Source organism: Microtus ochrogaster, unplaced genomic scaffold (assembly GCF_000317375.1).
Source record: "Microtus ochrogaster isolate Prairie Vole_2 unplaced genomic scaffold, MicOch1.0 UNK68, whole genome shotgun sequence".
Classification (NCBI taxonomy): domain Eukaryota; kingdom Metazoa; phylum Chordata; class Mammalia; order Rodentia; family Cricetidae; genus Microtus; species Microtus ochrogaster.
Window position 1 is genome coordinate 70,068 of NW_004949166.1, and position 20,333 is coordinate 90,400.

Genomic DNA, 20,333 nt, shown 5'->3' on the forward strand with positions numbered 1-20,333 from the left:
AGTTCCAGTGGAAACTACTGTAGGGAGAGGAACATGGCCCGGGACATGGGCCAGGTAGGCAGTGTCAAACGGTGCCCCTAGGTAGCTGCTAGATGTGGGCTAGAGTTAGTCTTAAGGTTCCTCATTGAGCACAGTTGTGCGGCTTGTGTCTCTTGATGTCTGGAGAGCAGATGGGAGACCACCATATGCTTCCTTGAGAATGGAACTTCTATGCACCTACTACTTAGACTCTTACTGCCCAGATCAGGGTGCTGATGGGACTGCCACCAAGGAATGTATAGATCCCAAGTGGCTTCCCTCTGAGTCGTGAAGAATGAATCCTTGCACTGTCTCTGCTATAGAAATCAAACTCTGTCCCCCATCAGAGACCTGTGAGTCCTGCTGAGGTCTTCTAGAAGAAATTATGTGGATGGTCCCAATCACCAACCTACCTGGTAGACAAAGGGCTACCAAGACCCTAGCCCTTAGGAAGCAACTGGGACTCAGGAGATGTCTTCTGGAAGATGGGAGAAATGTCGCTACCCAAGTCCCTGTCCCAAAGATAAATGCTGGGTTTGGTCGGGCCTCATCTCGGGGCAGCTCCATGTTAGGAGTTCTCGGCCTATCCCCTGTCTTGATATCTCTTGGCCTCAGTGTGCTTGTGTGCAGAAGAGTTCTGGGGTAAGTCCGGCACTGGACAATCAAGGTGCCCAGGCCCCACACTCTTGGCCACTCCAGTCATGGCCTCCCTTTCACAGGCAGACTGGCTCTCCACGGTCAGGTGGCCTCTCTCTTTTGCCTGGGGGCTCTCTCTCTCTCCCTTAAGAGCCTTCTCCCTAATTTTCCTCCTACAAAGTACCCCCCAGAATACTTCCAGTAACCATTCTGAGGTTCATGGTTGAGTTTCCCAAGATACCAAGCTCAGACATTACCAGGAGTGTGTGTGCAGAGTCAGTTTTCCCTTGAAGAAACGTGGGAAATACACGTTTCCATATTTCACTGCCTGTGACTTGCATGTCTGTGTGTCTGTGTCTTGGTTTTCCTTCACGGTTCTTGTTCCTGTCCCCCTCCCTGTAGCAGGCCATAGGGCCTAGAATCGCCACCCTGAGGGATGCTTAGCAAGTGTTCCCACCCTTGTGTCCTGCCCCTTACCCGACCTCAAAGAAAGACCAAGGAAACAGGCCCTGCTGAGCTCCCCACCCAGGCTATTTTAGCCTTAGACATTCAAAGAACTCCCTACAAAACAACAAAAGGACAGGGTTTGGGGGAGTGTCCAAATCACTACACACACACAGGGGTGCCTGCGGATGGTACCCGGAAAAGTCGCGGAGCGCACTCCCTCCTCCCACGCCTCCTTACACCCCTTCATCTGTTATCTGTCACGTTCTTTACAATAAATGGTAACTATAAATGTTCCCTGGCTTTTGTGTTCCCTCAAACAAACTAACCAGTCCTAAGGAGGGGGCTGTAGACTCCTCTGTCGTGGCCAACAGATGCCAAGTTGAAACCACATTGGAGGACACTGGGTCGCTGCAGAACTGTCCGTCTGTGGGGAGGTGGAGAAAAATTCTCACACCACTTAGGACTGTGTGGGGCCACACCGCTTAGGACCGTGTGGGGCAGAGGGAAAGCAGGAACCTTGTTTTCTCAGCACAAGGTCTGTGTCAGTGACAAAATACGACAAAATACCTGGTGTAGGCCACCGATGAGAAAAAGAGGCTTGGGCTGGTAAGAGGGCTCCTCGGGGAAAAGCACCAGCCTGACGACCCGAGTTCAAGTCCCAGAACCACAGAAATGTGGAAGGAGAGAAACGATGGCACGAAGTTGTCCTCCGACTGCCGTACATGTCCCCTCCACTAATAATAATAACACATGTAAAAAACAAATTTTAAAAGAGGTTTGTTTAGCTCACAACGTTGGAGGTTCAAATGCATGTTGCCCACATCCTTGCGGCCGGTTGATGCTACGCTATGGCGTGGCACATGGCAAAGGCACTAGCATGTGCAGGACTCAATAACCACATCTTCAACAGGAAGGACAAAAAGTCAGATGCTGGCTCCCTCATCTGAGAAATCCAGGGCCCATAAAGACCACAGTAGTCTCTTCTGAGAACAGAGCCTCCAGCGACCCTCCAGACTCAACCCTTTAAAGGGCAAAGGGCACACCACCTTTCAATACCACCACTCGAGGAACCAAGTTTTCTTTATTTCTTTTGTCTTTCCTTTCTTTCCCATTTGTTTTTGTTTTTGTTTTGAGACATGGCTTCTGTTTATAACCCTAACTGTCCTGAAACTCACTCTGTAGACCAGGCTGGCCTTGAACTCAGAGATCCACCTTTCTCTGCCTCATGAATGCTGGCATTGAAGATATGCTCCACCACTCCTGGCTCAACTTATCTTTTTTCAGTATAATATTTTTAGTAATTCCTTGAGAATGTCATGCATTCATACCATGATTTTGTTCATAATTCCCCTCAGACCAAGACCCCCAGATCCCCACTCCCTCCTAACATAATATCCTTTTTTATTTTTTTATTTTAGATTTACTTTCCTTTTATCTGTATGTGTGTTGCTCAGATGCATGTCTGTGTACCACATTCATGCCTGGTGGCCTCAGTGTCCAGGAGAGTGTCAAATCCCCTAGAATTGGGATTATGGAGCAACAGGCAGTTGTGAAGTATCCTGTAGGTGCTAGGACTCAAACCTGGGTCCTTGGGAACAGCAGAAAGTACTCTTAACCACTGAACCACCTCTATAGCTAACTCCCCCCCCCCTTTTATAACCCACCAAGTTCACTTTATGCTGCACATGTTCTCATGAGTGTGGGGCTCCCCATCCACTGGAGGATGGTTGACACACCAGGAGCCATAATGGAAAGCAGCCCCCCTCCCCCAGAAGCCATCAACTGTCACTGTCCCTCAGTTATGGCGGGGGAGGGGCTTCTAGGTCCTTCCCCTCCCCATGGTGGAGTGCTAACTGGCTTGATTTTGTGCAGGCCACCACAACGGCTTGAGTTTATGGCTGATCCTGTCCAGAAGACACCGTTTAACCCTGTTTCTCCCAACCTCTGGTTCTTATGATCTTTCTGTCAGCTCTTCCAAAATGTCCCCTGAACCCTGGGGAAGGGATTTGGATATGAAGTTTTGTCTGTGGCCCAACACTACAGACAGTTATTCTCTGCGTTTGGCCAAATGTGTGCTTCTGTGTCAAGCACCGTCCGCTGCTCCAAGACTTCTCTGATCGCTGGGTAGAGAAATGTTGATTTAGAGAGTCAGCATCTCTTCTAAGCTACTCAACCTACAGTACTCTGTGCACCGGAACACACTAAGACATGTTATTTAGCTGAGCCTACTATAGCAAGGTGCCAGAGACCGACCGGCTTAAACAGGATGGTGACACTGGAGTCCGTCACAGCAGTCAGGGTGGCAGCAGAAGCGTCTTCAGGGAAAGCCCAGGCTGAAGGCAGGGAGGCCTTCTGGTGGCTGTTTAGAAGAGCCACATGTGACCATTCCCAGATCTCAGGGTTCTTCAGTCCCTGCCTCTGACTAGCTGCTCTTTGGAAGGTTTCCCATTTTCAGCTGCAATTCTCTGTTCTCTCTCTCTCTCTCCCCTCCCTCCCTCCCTCCTTCCCCCACCCCACAGGTGTATATGCTGGCACACACCTGCACTCACAGTACTCTGGAGAGGTTGAGCAGGAACATCATGAATTTCAATTCAGTCTGGGCTACTTAGCATGACTAGCATAAGGAAGACAAAAACAAACAAGCAAACCACAGCAACAGGGTGTAGCCCCTTGAGGCTCAGCTACGGAGAGACTGGGCTGGACCTCTGCCCCACACTGAGGAACTTCTGGTCTGTAACAGGGACCTCAGGGGTTCACTGATAGGACTCCCTATTTTGGCAAGTCCGTCATAGTGTCTGAGTGAGCCATGACCCTGGACAGGTCTGGCAGAGCCCTCGAGACTGTCTTGTCTGATGGTCCTGACCTTGCTCTTGCTGGCACAGATCTACTTGATCTGGCTGTCTCTTCAGTCTGCCTCAAGTGTAACTTTGCAATGCTTCCTGGATCTAAGGGTAACTAAGCCATTCTCAGGGGAGTTATGCAGTTTTAGACTGGTGGCCATGCCCCACACTGTCCTGAGCTCTTCTGAGGTCTGGAGCACTTCCTTTCCCTTTCAGTCCCAAGGATCCTGTGCATCTGCAGCTCCTGTCTGCATGGGACCTGCTCCCTGCACCCCAGACAGGGTTTCTCTGTGTAGCCATGGCTGTCCTGGAACTCACTCGTAGACCAGGCTGGCATCAAACTCACAGAGATCTGCCTGCCTCTGCCTCCTGAGTGCTGGTGCCACTCCAATCAGTTTACAAGGGACTCTTAAAGACAGTCTGGCACAATATATGCCTCTCTCCAACTCAATGATACATGGCTCTGACCTGTCAGACACACAGCAAATACTTTATAGAAATAAATAGGGAACCAGGCAGTGGTGGCACACACCTTTAATCCCAGTACTCGGGAGGCAAAGACAGGCTAATCTCTGTGAGTTAGAGACCAACCTGGCTCCAAAGCTTCAGAAAGATCCTATCTCAAAAAACAAAACAAAAAAGAAAAGAAGGAAGGAAGGAAGGAAGGAAGGAAGGAAGGAAGGAAGGAAGGAAGGAAGGCTGAGCAGAGCCCTGATTGCACCCTTAAATTATGAGCAGGGGGTCCTCATCCAGGACAGACCCACTGATGATGGCATCTCCTCCATCTCCCTTATGCCTGTCCATGGCTGACTTCCACAGACCAAGGTGTCCCTGAGCACAGTCAGCCAAAGGCAGGAAAGAGGCAATGGCTGACTGAGACGAGACCTTCCAGTATCCTTACCAGAAAATGACCAGCCACCGGAAACCTTAAAACTCAAACAGTGGATCCCTGCAGTGGGTACCTGGTGGCTGCTTTCTGCTGCTATTCTTCAGGCACTGCCCTGACTCCAAACTCCTGAGCAGCGAATGCCTGGGATGGAGTGCTGGGTTAAAGTCTGTGCCTACTGCAGAGGATGCTAGAGGCACTGGCTGGCCCTTGGGACCACTGGGTGGAGCCCTGTTTTGTGTCCTGCTCACTCCAGGAAGATTTCCAGGTCTGTCAGTGTCCTGACACTTGGCTGTCAGGTCTGGGAGGTGGGATGCAGTGAGGAGCTGGGCTATGTCCCAGGAACCCCAGTGCCCAGAGGAGGTGCAATGGCAAGAGCGGATTCTTCTCAGAGCGGCTAGCTACCTTACGACCAGTGCCACTGGTGCCCTGGCCTCTGCGCCATCTCTCCTTCCCAAAGCACACATTTTCTTTTTATGAGATTTGTTAGAAAAGACTTGTGTTTGTTTTGGTTTGCATGTTCATGTGTGTGCTTGCATGTCTGGATGAAGGTCCCTGCAGCAGGCAGAAGAGGGGATTGATCACCTGGACTGGAGTTATAGGTACTTAGCTGAAAGTCACCAGTATGGATGCTGGGAACTTGGATCCTCTGCAAGAGCATCAAGTGCTCTTGACCGTTGAACCATCTTTGCAGTCGATAAGATTTTTTTTAGTGCCTCCGTGCCTCTGGGAGAGCCTTGGCATTTCCTAAGTCACTTATCCTTTTCTTCCATGTTTGGTTTTCTAAAAAGACCTAGAAGTACAATGAGGTCAGACAGTCTCAGGGGTGTGGGGTACCTTGGCAGGGAGGTGTCCAGCCTTGTATATGCATCCAGGATAGGGGATCCTGGAGAGTTCAGTGACAGGTGGCACATCTGACACAGTTCCCACATCCAATGGTCCCAGCTCTGACTACACCGTGTCTCCCCCATCCCCAGACACTGCCCCGGAGTAGCACGGGGGACTCTCCAGCTGTAGAGGCCCCCCTCCACCTCCTCAAAGACCTGGGTTGTTCTGGGCCCCTGGGCTGGCTCCCTGTCTCAAAGCACAGACACCCTTTGTAGCAGTACTCCAGCTGCCCAGTGTGGGGTTTGGTGTGGACCAGGGTTTAGCCTCGATGGAGCCTTGCAATACACACAGGCAGCTTTAAGCAGAGTCGGCACCCTCTTGGCAGGGGCAGACGCTGGGATTCTGTGCCCTTCTCATCACTTGGTTTTGGTGAGGAAGACTGTGTGATCCCCTTACACTCTTCCAGAGGGAATCAAGAAAAGTGTTCTCTTGTAAATGTGTGTTCTCACGTTTCCCCTGGGTTTTGAGGCAACCACTGCCTTAGGGAGCAGGGAGGCCATCCCTGAGTCTCGAGTCCCCATAGATCCCTCTCTGCAAGATGAAGGCATAAAGCACCCCTGCAGGGAGTGAGGTTCTGGACTGAGAGCTTGCAGTCTGAAGCCTCCTATATTCTGACTCTCTCAGCCTTTCTCATGCCCACTCCACCTACAGTGATGCTGAGCCTCACTTTCCTCAGCCTTTCCTGAGTGCTGGACTGGGCTGAGCACTAGGAGCCCAACAGAACTCACGTGAACCAACTGTCTGATTCTGCTGTAGGGGTAGCACAGAGGGCGGCTGGACAGGGGGCCCGAGAACAGCACTGTGGATCTGTGGGGATAGCATTGCACTTATGAGCAAACTGGCAGAAAACTGAAGGGATCCCTTCCTGGTGCAAAGTTCTCAAGTGCAAAAGGGTGAGTCTAAAAATTTTGTCTTGGTCAGGGCAGAGACAGCAGCAAGGACGGTGAAAGAACAAAACCCACAGAAAGACAAAGAAAGGGTGGGGAATGAGACTAGCCTCTGCTGGGAGATGAAGGGAGAGGGGGCAGAAGGACCGTGAGTTCAGGTTGTTATGGGCTGTGTGAGCAGGTCAAGCCCCTGGCTGAGCTGGGGCTAGGGCATAGCCCTCTCAGGAGAGAGGCTGGGCTCCACGAGCCTGGTTTTAGTTGCATACAGATCCCCAGCTCTCTCTGAACTGCACTTGTCCCGGCTTAGGCGCAAGAACAATGATCTCAGCTTGAGCCGGGCCTGTCTGAGGTAGTTCTGGGGGAGGCCCTGTAGAAGGCTGTAGGTGCAATTCATCTGCTGCAAATGCTTTGACTTCAGCCCTCAACTTTGGGAGTGAACAGCAGAGATGCAGTAAACATTCTAGAATTTTGTTACTAATGACCCCAGTTGCTCCCACCTACATGTCACCAAGAATAAAAGTCCCCACCTCTGAACCCCAACATCCTTGTCACCTGCCTCGCTTGTTCCTGCATGATCACTAGGTTTTGCTATCTCCTCAAGAGCTCCCTGCTTCCCCCAACTGGCCTTATGGTGCCAGGGAAAAGCCTGCTCCCTCTGCAGTCTTGTGCTGAGGGGGAAACGCAGCATGGTTTAACAAAAAGAAAAAAAAAATTCTAAAAAGTGAGCTATTTGTAGCCTAACTTGGTTGAACAGATTTTCCGTGGTATGGCTTATTTTTCACTCATTAACTTTTTTCCTTATGAATTAAAGAAAAAAATAGTGCTTCCCCACGCAGGAGCCTTTTGTTTACTTCTCTCTGTACTACAGCCAGCGCTGCGACAGCTCGGCAGATCAGGTGCCCACTGGGAAGGGGCATCTTGAACAGGTAGATGCAGGTCCATTTCAGTGCCCAGGTCCCCATTCTGCCACTCCTGCTGCCTCCCTGGCACCTGACTGAGTCCACCAGAGGTTCTGCTGGCTGTGCTTTCAGATGGGCAGAAACCATACGGGAGTTTAGTTTAGACCTCAGCCCCTGGCTATTCTGGCTAGAGTCTATGACCTTTGTGACGCTCGCACTGTCCACATGGCAGAACTGAGACAGGTCCTACAAACCTGATGGCTGATAATGCCTTTGTGGCCCATTTTCCTGACCTCGGAACTATCCCTGTGCATATAGTGTCTGCTTAGAAACAAGCATAACTCCTACTCAGCACGACAGAGCAACCTCCTTCCTCTGTGGGCTTCTTGAAGCTGTCCCCAGGCCTTACAATCAAAAATGACCAGGGTCCCAGGACAAGGGAGTAGATCTGGACTCTCCTGCCCCCCCCTCAAGTATCTCAAGCATCCTCAGGTTTATTTACATGTGGTACCAAGGCAGGGTGTCCCCAACTGCATGCTTCAAAGTGTGGCTCTCAGGCCTCAGAGACACCAGTCCCTTCATTTCCCATCAAGCACTGGTCTCTAGCCCAGCTGCCTTTCTTTGAAACATAATCTTTGAAGCACACTTAGCTTTTTAAAAAACCATGTTTACATGGTACAGCTCGTTCATCTCCCATCTCCAGAAATGTTTTACTATTATTTATTTTTCTTAATCATTTTTTTTGCCAAGCCCTTATGTCGAGGGCTCCTCCAAATTGTTTTATAATCTAGTCCTCTCCACAAACTCTCTCACCCTGTCTTCCACTTCCTCCAAGGCCACGTGCGACCCCCTATCTAGAGGCCACCAGGAGTGGCCCTCCCACGAGAGCCCCAAGGAATAGTCTTCCTTTCTCCATTTTGTTTTTGCTGTCAGAGTGACAGTAACAGTCAACATGTGCTAAATGCCCCACTGTTCCTTCACGGAACTCTCCAGACTCAGAACTGATAAGTGCCATGCTCCAAAGGCTTGGTACTTTGTCTGCCACCTCCTCAAATTGCCTATATTCCTTTATCAGAGTTCCAAATTCCTTAAACTCTATGAAAAATTCAATGGTGAGGCCAAACTTAAAAGATATGTACCCTTCCTGGAGTTACTAGTCCAGTGTCTCACTAAGAGTGACTAGTGTTTGGCTAGGGGTGCCCGCTAGGTTCCAAAGAAGCACAGCAGTGTGTCACCCAATTGGTCCCGAGGCTGTAGATGACAGGTTGGAACAACAGAAAGTCTCTACACTGGTCAGTACTCTCTGGTGACTTGTAGGCTAAAGGCACCTGGGGAGGTGACAGTAACACAGAAGGTAAGAGGCATTCACACGTGGGTCACTTAGTCCTATCAACTGCAGACACGAGGCCACAGCATCCTCGGAGTCTGACCCTAAATCTAGCTTCATAGTGCCCCCACCCCCTTCAACCCTTGCCAGTGTGGTAGCTCACATCGCAGCCTATGAGTCTGCAGAACACCAGGGTCCAGAGCTAGAGAAAGAGGGGTAACGTGGGTTTCAGACTGTACCAGTCCGGTCCCACACCTCTAGCGCTCTCATTTTACAGTCCAGGAAAAGTCACCACACCCTGCCATGTGCTGTGTATCTTGCCCAAGTGTGTGTGCTTCCAGTATAGGACACCCAGCATGACTGTAGGAGGAGAGCTCCGGCCCTGGACTTCTGCCCAACAATCAGTACCAGAAGCAGGTCTCCCAGTACTGCCCCTCCCAAGTGCATCTCAATGGGGTGAAGAGGGGTAACTCTATCCCCTGAATTCATGTATCAGCTATAAGAAGCTGACAATCACGGTCCTGGGACAGTGATGGAAGATCAGAAGCCCAGGACGGAATGGGTCCCAGCGACAGCCAAGGGAGCTCAGAGAGTCCAGGCCTGGGCTAGATGACAGGAAGGGGAGTTGGGGGGGGGGGTTGTTGCGGACTAGGCCGTGGGAATAGCCCTGCTGCTCCGGCTTGGAGAACCAGAGGCCTGGGGGGACCACAGCGGGACGCCTCAGTCCCCGCCCCCACCGGCCGCTCCGGGTCGCGCGTGGGCGCGGCGGGCGCCGATTGGCTGGCAGGCGCGCGGGCGGGGCGGGTGGTGGCGGCGCGGAGGGGCGGGTCACCCCGCAGCCGGCCTCGGCCTCCACCGCTGGTCGCCGCGCCCCGCCCGCGCGCCCGCCGCCACACGTCCCCCGCCGGCGGCCACCATGAGCACAGGACTGCGGTACAAGAGCAAGCTGGCGACCCCAGGTGAGCCAGGCGCCTGTCCGCGTGCCCGCGCGCGCCTTTGTCCCCGCCGCCCGCCCGCCTCTCACCGTCTGTCTCCGTCTCTCCCCTGCCCGCCGGCCCGGACCCGCCCGGACCCGCCCCGCCCCGGACCACGACCCCGGACCACGCAGAGGACAAACAGGTACCGGCGCTGCGCCTCTCGGCTGGTGGTGAGACCCGACCGGCTGTCACCCATTGTGGCACCGATGCCGGTGGCGCCCAGGCGTGACCCCGCCCCCGCCGGCCGTCACCCAGCCCTGTGGCGATAATCGATTGTCTATAGGGGCAGCGCCACCGCTCCTGGGGCTGCATAGGGGAAGAGTGGGCATCGCGCCTGGTTCCCTGACATGCATAGCAGGGGCCTAGGCATCTTCTCAGGGTCGAGGGCCTCTCTCTTCTGGTCCAGAGCCAGCCTCTCCCTCCTAACCTGACCGAAGGCCACGTGCTGGGGGTCCAGGGTGAGGCTGTAGTTATGACAGGCCAGGAACGGGGGGAGGGGTCCTCCAGTTCCCTGAGCCGCACCATGGGGCCTCTGCTTATCGCACTTCATGCCCATGCATCTTTGTGCTTCTCTCTCCTGCACATAAATTCATGCTCACTAGTCCTTGGCAGGGCCTCTTACAAGACCTGGAACTTCCAAGGCTCCTTATCTGAGTCATCCCAGTGCCCAGCACTGGTCCTCCAGCCCTCGAGTACAGCTAGGCTTGTGGCCTTCCAAAGGACTAGCCTGATGCCCATCCCTATGAGAGCTGACCTGGGTACCCTGTGAAAACCCAAAGGAGCTGAGGGTTGTGAAACCAGAGAGATGTGCAAGTGGGTGACCCAAGTGTGAAACCAGAGTGGTGTGCAAGTGGCTGTCCTCGGTGGCTTGAGCTAGGCCCTGTTTGAAGGAAGAAAGGAAAAAAGGGGGGGAGCCCAGCCCTGACACAGAAGACCTTGGCAAGCCTCACTGTAGATGGAGGGTCATCCCTCTAGCATTGATGCCAGGTGGACCCCAGAGTACTAGACCAGAGTGCAGTGGGAAAAGCAAAGGCAGCTGGCAGATGGGGTCAGCTGGAGTCTCCTGGCAGGGATATGCCCCGCCCAAGACGGATGAGGCTCACTGGGAGGGGCTCCCCCAGGAGCCTTCCTAGAGAACTGCCTCCCCATCCTCATCCCAGCAGGCCAGACAAAGCCTGCTGGGGACACACGCTGCCTGACTATTGTGTAAGGGAGAAGGAAGGGGCCAGAAGCTAGGGAGGCAGGGATGGAGGCTTCTCCCAGGCCTCTGGAGTCCTCCACGTCGCTTGTCTTGGGCACCTGCTGCTCAGCATCAGCAGTGTTCGCTGTCCATTGCTGCCAGGATGGAGAAACCCCCTCCCTTCCGGCTGAATTATGAGCCCTTCAGTTAGGAGCCAGCCTCACACCATCCCCTATTCCCAGGGCCAGAGGGAGAGAACACTGAGTCAAGGCAGATGGACGGAGCCCCCAGAAGAGTGCCTGAGTTGGGGTGCTTGGGCCGGGATCCGTGGGCCTGGGGGAAGCAGCACACAGTATCTTCTGTGTTTCTGTGGTGTATGGAGACAGGGCTTAACCAGGTCTCTTTCTTACTCTACGAGGGGAAGGAGGTTGTCTGTCTGCCCTTCGCCCCCACACCCCTTCTTGGACAGCGATGAAGACTCTGTCTGCTATGCCTACTCAGAATTCTAGGACGGGAAAACCTCAAGTGTCTCATCCTCACGAAGAGGTGGGCACAGCTGTGGCATATGGCATCATATCCCTGAGGAGTATGTCTTGAGCCTCGGGGACTGAAAAAAGAGCTGTGCAGAGCACCCCCTTCCTTAGGGCTTCTCCCAGAAACATGCAGCATATGACAGCTTGATTCGGCCATACTCGGGCTGTGGATGGGGAGTAAGACCCTTGCTGTTTGACCTGGACTTCCCCAGAGAGTGTAGACAAGTCGAGGGGCAGTTTAAGACTAACTAGCTCTGTTCAGCATCCGGGTGTGGCCCAGGCCACGGCTGTCTGTATGATCTTCCAGAGATGCTCTAGATTGGAGATACCACCTGTCTGGGTGGAGGCCAGGCTGAAAGCTGTGTCCACAGCAGTCAGAGCAGGGAAGGTGGGTGGATTCAGCCTAGAGGCTTCCTGCAAGTCAGGCAGGAGCCAGTAGCCACTCTCTGGGAGCCAGAACTTAGAAGGCTGCTTCTCAGCCCTGGGATGAATGGCTCTCCTGTTCCAGTTGTGGGCCCACCCTCCTCCCCAGGTGCCAGCCGTCCTCAGGCCCCATAGCAGACCCAGGGTGGAGGCCCCTCCAAGAAGCCAAAGGGCAGAGCTTTCCTAGAGGAGGGGTGGGACCTGCACGAGAAAGGGAGGGAGGTCTCCCGGCCCTGGGCGAGTGGGAACAGTGACTTGTCTAGTTTCTTGCCTCCTGGGGCTGGTGTGCTCTGATTCTGGTGGGGTTGAAAGTGAGGAGCAAGGAAAGGTCGGTGGCTCACAGAAGATGGCTTCCACTTCATCAGCACCCTGTGATTCCAGGGACACGTGATTCCTAAAGTAATGGCATGTTGTGGCCAGAGGTTTTGCCTAGCTGTGGCCTGACCAAGGTTTCCAAGCTAGGAAGGAAGAGGGCTATCTAAACTCTGACCACTGCATCCCCTCGCACCGTTTTGTTTTTTGTTTGTTTGTTTGTTTGTTTGTTTGAGATAGAGAGGCTCAATGTGTAGCTCTAGCGGTACTGGAACTCAGTACGTAGACCAGGCTGGCCTCGAACTCACAGAGATCTGCCTGTATCTGCCTCCTGAGTGCTGGGATTAAAGGCGAGCACTTCAAAGGCTACTCTGACTGGCCTCCCCCACTATTAACCTATGCTAAGCAGAGGGGAGAGGCAGATCTGGGACAGGTGCTGGCAGGACTTAGTATGGAAAAGGTGAACATTGTCCTCAGCGCATATGAAGATGCCATGCGGGAAAAGAATTCCCCCAATCACAGGCACACACACACACACATGCGGATGTTAGGAAAGAGTGAGCCCACAGGTAGTGGGGATGGGCGTGTCCGTGGGTTGTTTGGTCTCCATGGCACGGTTCAGGGGTTTCGGGTGAAGTGCGAGGGAGCAAGGTTTTGCTCGGGGCTGGTTCCCGCGCGGTTGCGCGTGGGTCCGGAGCGTTCTGCAGTGCCCTCTGGTGGGCGGCAGCCGCGCGGCGTCCGGGAGGCAGGTCCGCGACCGCAGACAACTTGCCACTCGGCTGCCGACGGTCTGGACCCGACCTCGGGTGCCACGGCTGCGCTCCGGGTCCACGCGGCGCCCCCGCCCGCGCGCCTCTGCTCGGCCCTGCCCTCCGCAGCCGTTTTCTCGAGGCTCCGCCTGCGGCCCAATTTCCAAGCGACCGTTTCCCGGCGACGGCGGGCGGGGCGGTCCCCACCACCGCTGCCGGGAGCCTGCTAAGCCCCGCCTAGGGCTCCAGTGCGCGAGCCACTGCTGAGCCACAGCTCGCGTCCTTGCGCTGAGACAGGGGAATGGCTCGTACGACTTCTGAGGTCAGCGGCCTACCAGGTAGGCGACGCTCCCTCTTCCGGTCTCAGTTCTTGAGTCTTCAAAACCCGAGTCAGAAGAGGGCTTAAGAGCAAATTTACCCAGCGCGAATCTCTCGAGATCGCTGGCCCCGACTGGCCTGACCCCGGTGTAGGGTCGGAACAAGGCCGGCAGGGCCCGCAGGGTCGCCACGATGGACTCACTGGCAGCACCCCAGGACCGCCTGGTGGAGCAGCTGCTGTCGCCGCGCACCCAGGCCCAGAGGCGGCTCAAGGTGTGTGTGTGGAGATAGGGTGGAATGTGGGTCATGTGTGCACGCTTGCTTGGCCAGGATCCTCCGGCTACCAGAGAAGGTGGCAGGGGCTCCCAGGGCAGATGTCCACTAGAGATGGGTGCAGGCACCGCAGACCCTGCGGCGGGGGAGGCTCGGCACTGCAGTCTATAAATAGCCCCTGCTCGGATGCTGCTGTAGGAACCACCACCCCCAAGCTTGGATCTGGGCCAGACAAACCACCCACCCTGGATACTCTGGGGATGAAGTCTAGCTGCTTCCACCTCTGGAGTCTCAGTACCGACTCCCACCATCCACCTGGGGGAACACCCCTGTGGGGCTGACATCCCCTCTTCCCCACCCCAGTCTCGGGTCTCTGCTGCGGCTGAGGTGGGGGTGCCTTTTCCTGCCACCCCCTCACCTACCTTCCTCCTCCCGGCCTTTGCTTTACAGCCCTCACCCCATTTTTGCTGATGAAATGGCCCTTGCTAGGGGCTGTGCTATTTGCTCATCTGAGCCACATAAGAGACAGGGCCTTGGGCTGCTACCAAAGATCTAGGACGTGCCCCTGACCTGCCCCAACCCCACCCCTGCCCTCAGGACATCGACAAGCAGTACGTTGGCTTTGCCACGCTGCCCAACCAGGTGCACCGGAAGTCGGTGAAGAAGGGCTTCGACTTCACCCTCATGGTGGCTGGTGAGTGGCCAAACTTCTGGGTGGAGCCTCTGAGGCCATAGGTCAGCCCAGCCCAGATCTAAGCTGACTCTTTCGCTGTCCCTTATGGCCAGGTGAGTCCGGCCTGGGGAAGTCTACTCTTGTCCACAGCCTCTTTCTGACTGACCTGTACAAGGACCGGAAGCTGCTGAGTGCTGAGGGTGAGTAGCTTCGGTACAGTCCTCACCAATCCACTCACTCCTGCCCTGAGAAACCCTAGAGAGCACCCTGTCACTCTGCTTGAGACATGGGTCCCTATTTGGGGATGAGGGGGAGTGGCCCAGAACAGAGGCCAAGGCACCAGGGTGGGGAAGGGGCTCCTTGTTGCCCAGAGGGAAGGGGAGATGGCCTGCATATAGGGCCTTTCCCACCTCTGCAGAACGGATCAACCAGACAGTCGAGATCCTGAAACACACCGTTGACATTGAGGAGAAGGGAGTCAAGTTGAAGCTCACCATTGTGGACACACCCGGCTTTGGGGACGCGGTGAACAACTCGGAGTGGTGAGGAACATGTTCTCTGCCCCAACCGCCACTGCCTAGCAGCTCTGGGAACTGGCTGGAACTGGCTTCATTCTTCCTCCACCTCTAGTTGGAAGCCCATCACTGACTATGTGGACCAGCAGTTTGAGCAGTATTTCCGCGATGAGAGTGGCCTCAACCGAAAGAACATCCAAGACAACCGGGTGCACTGCTGCCTGTACTTTATCTCCCCATTTGGACACGGGTGTGTGGCAGTCCCGAGACCCAGCTCAGGGTGGGTGTCCCTGCCCTGCATCGCGGCCTTCCAACAATGCCTGTCTCCACCCTGTCTCTGCAGATTGAGGCCAGTGGATGTGGGTTTTATGAAGGCTTTGCACGAAAAGGTGAACATTGTTCCACTCATCGCCAAAGCCGACTGCCTGGTTCCCAGTGAGATCCGGAAGCTGAAGGATAGGGTGAGTCTTCTATAGCTAAGGGTGGCCTGGCCAAAAACTCCAGGGGAGCTGAAGTCTAACGGCTCTTGCCCAATTACTGCAGATACGGGAGGAGATTGACAAATTTGGGATCCATGTGTACCAGTTTCCAGAATGCGACTCAGATGAAGATGAAGACTTCAAGCAACAGGACCGGGAACTGAAGGTGAGCGCGTAGCAGAAGGACAAGGGCAAAGGAGGTTACTGGGGCAAAGCACTGGAGGCCACCCAGATCCTGGGGAAGGGTTAGGCACCCAGGTCCAGCATGATCAAGGCGGGAATCGTTTGTTCACAGAGAAGAGGGACTACACCCCCTGCCACAAAGGGCTGTACATATAGAGGAGAAGGGTCCCTTGCACCCCTGTCTAGTTTGTGGTGGATCACTTGGACCTCCCCTGGGTGCTTACTATACACTTATTGGTGCCATTCCGGCCTGCTTTCCAAGAATCAGCACAGTGGCTCAGAGCTGTGTAAAGCCCTAGTTTCCAAGATTCTGAGCTCCGGAGGGCGGTTGCTTTGAATACCTCAGAGGCTAGGAAGGTAATGACTGAAAGCTAAGCCAGAAACTAGGGGCCACTGGGCCAGGAGCAGACAGGCAGGACCATCCACCAGTAAGCCTGGTCTTTGCTCTGACTTAAAAAATGGAGGAAACTCCGTGAAGCATCCAGAGCCAGAGAAATGCACAGCCTGGCAGAAGCCCAAGGCTTTGAGCTATGCAGAGTTTGTGGCTTTAGAGGGTAGTAGAGGCACCAGAAGAGGAACTGTGCGGGTTGGGAGGGAGACGGTGGCAGTGCAGGGATGGCCACTCCCCCTCAGCCTCTGAGCTAGCGTTCTTACAATTCCGGGCTGGGCTGGGTCCTTGCTCCCCTTCCCCAGGAAAGTGCGCCCTTCGCTGTTATCGGCAGCAACACTGTGGTGGAGGCGAAGGGGCAGCGGGTCCGGGGACGACTGTACCCCTGGGGGATCGTCGAAGGTGAGTTGAGGCAGGGGGCACTGGGTGCGGAGAAGGAGGTTCCCCTAGGCTGAGGCCTACCCCTTGTCCGCTCCTGCCCCACAGTGGAGAATCAGGCGCACTGCGATTTTGTGAAGCTTCGGAACATGCTAATCCGAACTCATATGCATGACCTGAAGGATGTGACATGCGATGTGCACTACGAGAACTACCGTGCCCACTGCATCCAGCAGATGACCAGGTGGGCCACCCTAGCGGAGTTGACCTCACCCTGGCCCAGGCCCTGGCACTACAGAAGGCTGCCCTGCCCAACAGACACCAGAACTTTGTCCCAATCCCTAAATCAGCCCAGCGCTGGTCTTGATACTGGCAGGAACCGGACAGGCCTCTCCTATCCTCCTAACCTGAACCTCCCAACAGATCAGCCCTCTCGTTTCACAGCAAACTCACACAGGACAGCCGGATGGAGAGCCCCATCCCTATCCTCCCACTGCCCACCCCGGACGCAGAGACAGAAAAGCTCATCAGGATGAAGGACGAAGAGGTAGGCAGATGTAGAGGGAGCCATGATTGCGAGTGAGAGGGTAGCAAGGAGAAGCAGAGGGCGGGGCTAGACCTCTCCGGTCTTTTGGTCTTTTCGCACTCTGACTTGGGTCGTCCCCACCTACCAGCTAAGGCGCATGCAGGAGATGTTGCAGAAGATGAAGCAGCAAATGCAAGACCAGTGACACCCGGCCCCAGCCCCACATCGCCAAGGATAGATGGCCGGTTTCCGGGCTGGCTCCTCCTATCCCTGGATCCCAGACTGTCCTGGATTCTACCCTGGGTTCATCTGGATCTCAGACAGCCTGGACCTAGCCCTAACCCAACGTGGCTTTGACCAAACTGTTGAGACCTGGAGCCACGGAGCCACAGCCCCCAGATGACCCTAATTTATTCTCAGCATCCACCCTTCCCGGTCGTTGGTATCTGCTTCTGAGTGGTCTGAACCACAGCCCCTCCCCAACATCCTGCCGCCCCCGCCCCCGTGCGCACCTCCCGCTCCTCTAAAGGGAACAAGTTGTGTATAATCTCCAAGATCTCTCTTCCTAAAAGATCACTGCCCCAGCGGCCTATAAACCAGGGTAGAGGAGGGTCGTGGATGCAGGGTCTCGGGCCTGTTACCCAAGATAATATGGCAGAATGGAATTGGGAGGCCCCCTCTGCGGGTTCCAGTGGGCTACAAAGCATATGCTAATGTCCCACTGTGTGCGGAAGTAGGCTCAGTCCTCCCTCACTCTTTAACCACGCTCTGTTCAGGACCAGAGCACACGGGTTTGGAGGCTGAGGCCTTTAGGAAGACCCCAGACCTAGAAGCGTCTAGAAGGAAGGAGGGGGATGTGTTGCGCTAGACCGCTCACACCCCTTCCTGGGTCGACATAAAGGACTCCAGGGGCGGTTGGAACGGGGTGTACCCTATGCTTAGACTACTTTCATCTACCTATAGGTCAAGTTCTCCTCCTCCCAGCAGCTCTGTTGTGCTGGGATTCCAGCCCTTGGCCTCCTCCATCTCTCCACCGCATGACCCCTCCCCACACACCCCATTCTCCGTTTTTGTTTAGTTGTGAATGCCGCGTCCTGTCCTGGTGACAGGAGAACAAAGTTGGTGAACGTCGCAGCGAGTGTCCGAGTGTTTCATGAGCCCCAGGGAGCGGGCGGGGGCGGAAGCCCGGTCTGCCTGCGGGGCCCTGGCGATAGTACCCTATCTGTTGCCACAACGCCCTTGCGCGCCGGCTCAGAGTTATTTCTGGCCTGGTGGCAGAATTGTGGTCTGTTGCAGTCTCGGACCATCGCCACTCCAGAACGAGCTGGGCTGCCGTCCTTTCGCCATGGGCTCCTGTGAGTTCTGGGGTTGGGTCTGCAGCTTCCTGGACAGAGAGCCACGTCAGGTGTTCTGTTTGGGCAGCAACAGGCAAAGGTTTGAGTCAGACTTGGAGGGAAACATTAGCCAGCAAGTAGGGTGGCCGGGGTGGAGGCGCCTGCGGATTCGCGGGATGCTGGCCTTAGGAACTGGAGGGAACAATGCCGGCAGTCCCGGTGATGCTCGCGGCTCATCCCAGCGCTTCTCTTTTAGGGCCGCGCCGAGCGCTGAGCCTGCTGCTTCTGCTGCTAGCGCGGCCCAGCCTCCCAGTCGCAGGCTGCCCAGCGCCGTGCAGCTGCGCAGGGACGCTCGTGGACTGTGGGCGCCGCGGACTGACCTGGGCCTCGCTGCCCGCTGCCTTCCCTCCCGACACCACCGAACTGGTGCTGACCAGCAACAACTTGACCACACTGCCACCTGGGCTTCTGGATGCGCTCCCTGCTCTGCGTGTAGTGCACCTGGGCGCCAACCCCTGGCGCTGCGACTGCCGCTTACTGCCGCTGCGCGCCTGGCTGGCTGGCCGCCCCGAACGCGCGCCCTACCGCGACCTGCGCTGTGTTGCGCCTCCAGCGCTGCGTGGCCGCTTGCTGCCCTACGTGGCAGAGGACGAGCTGCGGGCAGCGTGCGCGCCCGGCCTGCTCTGCTGGGGATCTCTGGTGGCACAGCTCGCGCTGCTGGTCCTCGGGCTGCTACATGCACTGCTGCTGGTGCTCCTACTGGGTCGTCTGCGGAGGTTGCGTGCGCGTGAGCGGGCCCGCGCCTTCCGCGAGTTATCGCTCACAGACCCGCTGGTGGATGAGCAGACATCCTAAGAAAGGACAGGCGCAGAGCAACAAACGACCTGCAAACTTTACAGGTCCCTGCTGGAGAATCCTCTCCTTCACCTGGATTTGCCTCGGCCTCTGCCCTTGCCCAATCTTCCAGACCCAAACTCGGCAGGCCTGAATCCACGTGGGGCCAAACTGCTGCCAGCACTACTGGAGTGAAACATCCCTGAGCCTTCAGAGCCTAGGGAGGTCTCCCCCTGCCAGACTCTGCACTGAATAAACCTTTCTCCTCTCCATCTGGCGGTTCTGTACCACCTGATCTTGCCAAATTCCAGAAAGGGCCTGGGGGAGGAGGTTGTTCAAGGGGACGTTTTTTCATGCACTGCCAAAATGGCATAGGGCAAACAGAAGCCGCTGGTTAAAATTCCCTCTACCCAGCTGTCTTCGAGGTCATTGGCAGTGACGATGCTGTGGACAGAGAGGTCCCTCTGGCACTGAGGAAGCTTGAGACAGTACCAGGCGGGCAGCTTAGAGGAGAGGTTCTTGTGGGAAGCCAGGGCCATGAGAACTTTCAAGGACAGCTGGGAAGTTGAGGTGTGCCTGGCCAGTGAGCCCACTGTGTGGACAGCTATAAGAGCACCCAGAGACGGAGGGAGGTTGGGATGACTTGAAGACTGGTGACTGTGGTTTGTGATCCACTGGAACTCTATGGGCCATCTCAGTGGGGAGTTGGCTCTGGAAGGGTAGGCAAGGCCAGGTTACAGAGACATGATGTAAGGGCCTGTAGGTATGAGTTCAACCAGTCTCTGAAACATAGCCTGGAGTGAGCCAGGTCTCCTCCCATACCCCTGGACCCTCCAAGTATTGTAATAAGAGCGGCGGGGCTGCGTCCCCACCCACCAAGCTGCAGCAGCCTCAGCCCTCCCTCACAGCACAGGTTACCCCAGTCTCTGCCTCCCTCCATGACTGCCCAGCTGCTGGCCAGCTGTGGCACACCTGCCTGCCTCCTGCCTAGACCTTAACATAAGTTATTCCTAGCCTGGCCCAGGGTTCCCTTCGCATCCCTTCACAGCTCACAGGTCTCCTCCTCCACTGCTCTGCTCGGGATAAGGAGCTCTCCATTTCCTGGTTTCCCACTGTCTGCCTCCCACTCTGGAGCAGGAAAACCAGGTGGTCTGGTTCCTGTCTGGGTGCCCAAATGAGCAGAATGGCACCTTCCTCCCTGGAGGTACCAGACTCAGGGGTCCAACCTGGTTACCTCTATAAATAACGGAAGCTTTTATTCCTGATGATCTTCATGAAGAGCCTTGGGTCTGGGCACAGGAAAGCACCGAGCCTCCTCTGACCGCCACTGACCAGGTCGGGGAGGCTGTAGCTGACACGGCCTTTGTCCTGGCCTTTGTGGGACAAGACAGATGACCCTCCAGTAGGCTGATTCTATCTAGAGGCTGCCA

At 55.4% G+C, this 20,333-nt stretch overlaps 2 protein-coding genes across 5 annotated transcripts; both read left to right on the plus strand.

The window, feature by feature from the left end:
- The first annotated feature begins 9,641 nt into the window (after nt 1–9,641).
- Sept5 (septin 5) lies at nt 9,642–17,865 on the plus strand. Of its 4 annotated transcripts, XM_005369945.3 has the most exons (12): nt 9,642–9,787; nt 9,937–9,947; nt 14,191–14,287; nt 14,380–14,466; nt 14,685–14,808; nt 14,897–15,031; nt 15,125–15,242; nt 15,325–15,426; nt 16,137–16,233; nt 16,318–16,453; nt 16,654–16,756; nt 16,884–17,865. In XM_005369945.3, the coding sequence occupies exons 1-12, from the start codon at nt 9,745–9,747 to the stop codon at nt 16,938–16,940; spliced, it is 1,110 nt and encodes a 369-aa protein (XP_005370002.1). In that variant the 5' UTR covers nt 9,642–9,744; the 3' UTR covers nt 16,941–17,865. The 4 variants fall into 4 exon arrangements, with proteins under 4 accessions (XP_005370002.1, XP_026633250.1, XP_026633249.1 ...); XM_026777449.1 differs by lacking the exons at nt 9,642–9,787; nt 9,937–9,947 and adding an exon at nt 9,956–10,263; XM_026777448.1 differs by lacking the exons at nt 9,642–9,787; nt 9,937–9,947 and adding an exon at nt 10,274–11,531.
- Nucleotides 17,865–19,175, plus strand: Gp1bb (glycoprotein Ib platelet subunit beta). Its single transcript, XM_013354761.2, has 2 exons — nt 17,865–18,090; nt 18,326–19,175. Exons 1-2 carry the CDS (start codon nt 17,889–17,891, stop codon nt 18,922–18,924), a joined length of 801 nt encoding a protein of 266 aa, XP_013210215.1. The 5' UTR covers nt 17,865–17,888; the 3' UTR covers nt 18,925–19,175.
- The last annotated feature ends 1,158 nt before the right edge of the window (nt 19,176–20,333 follow it).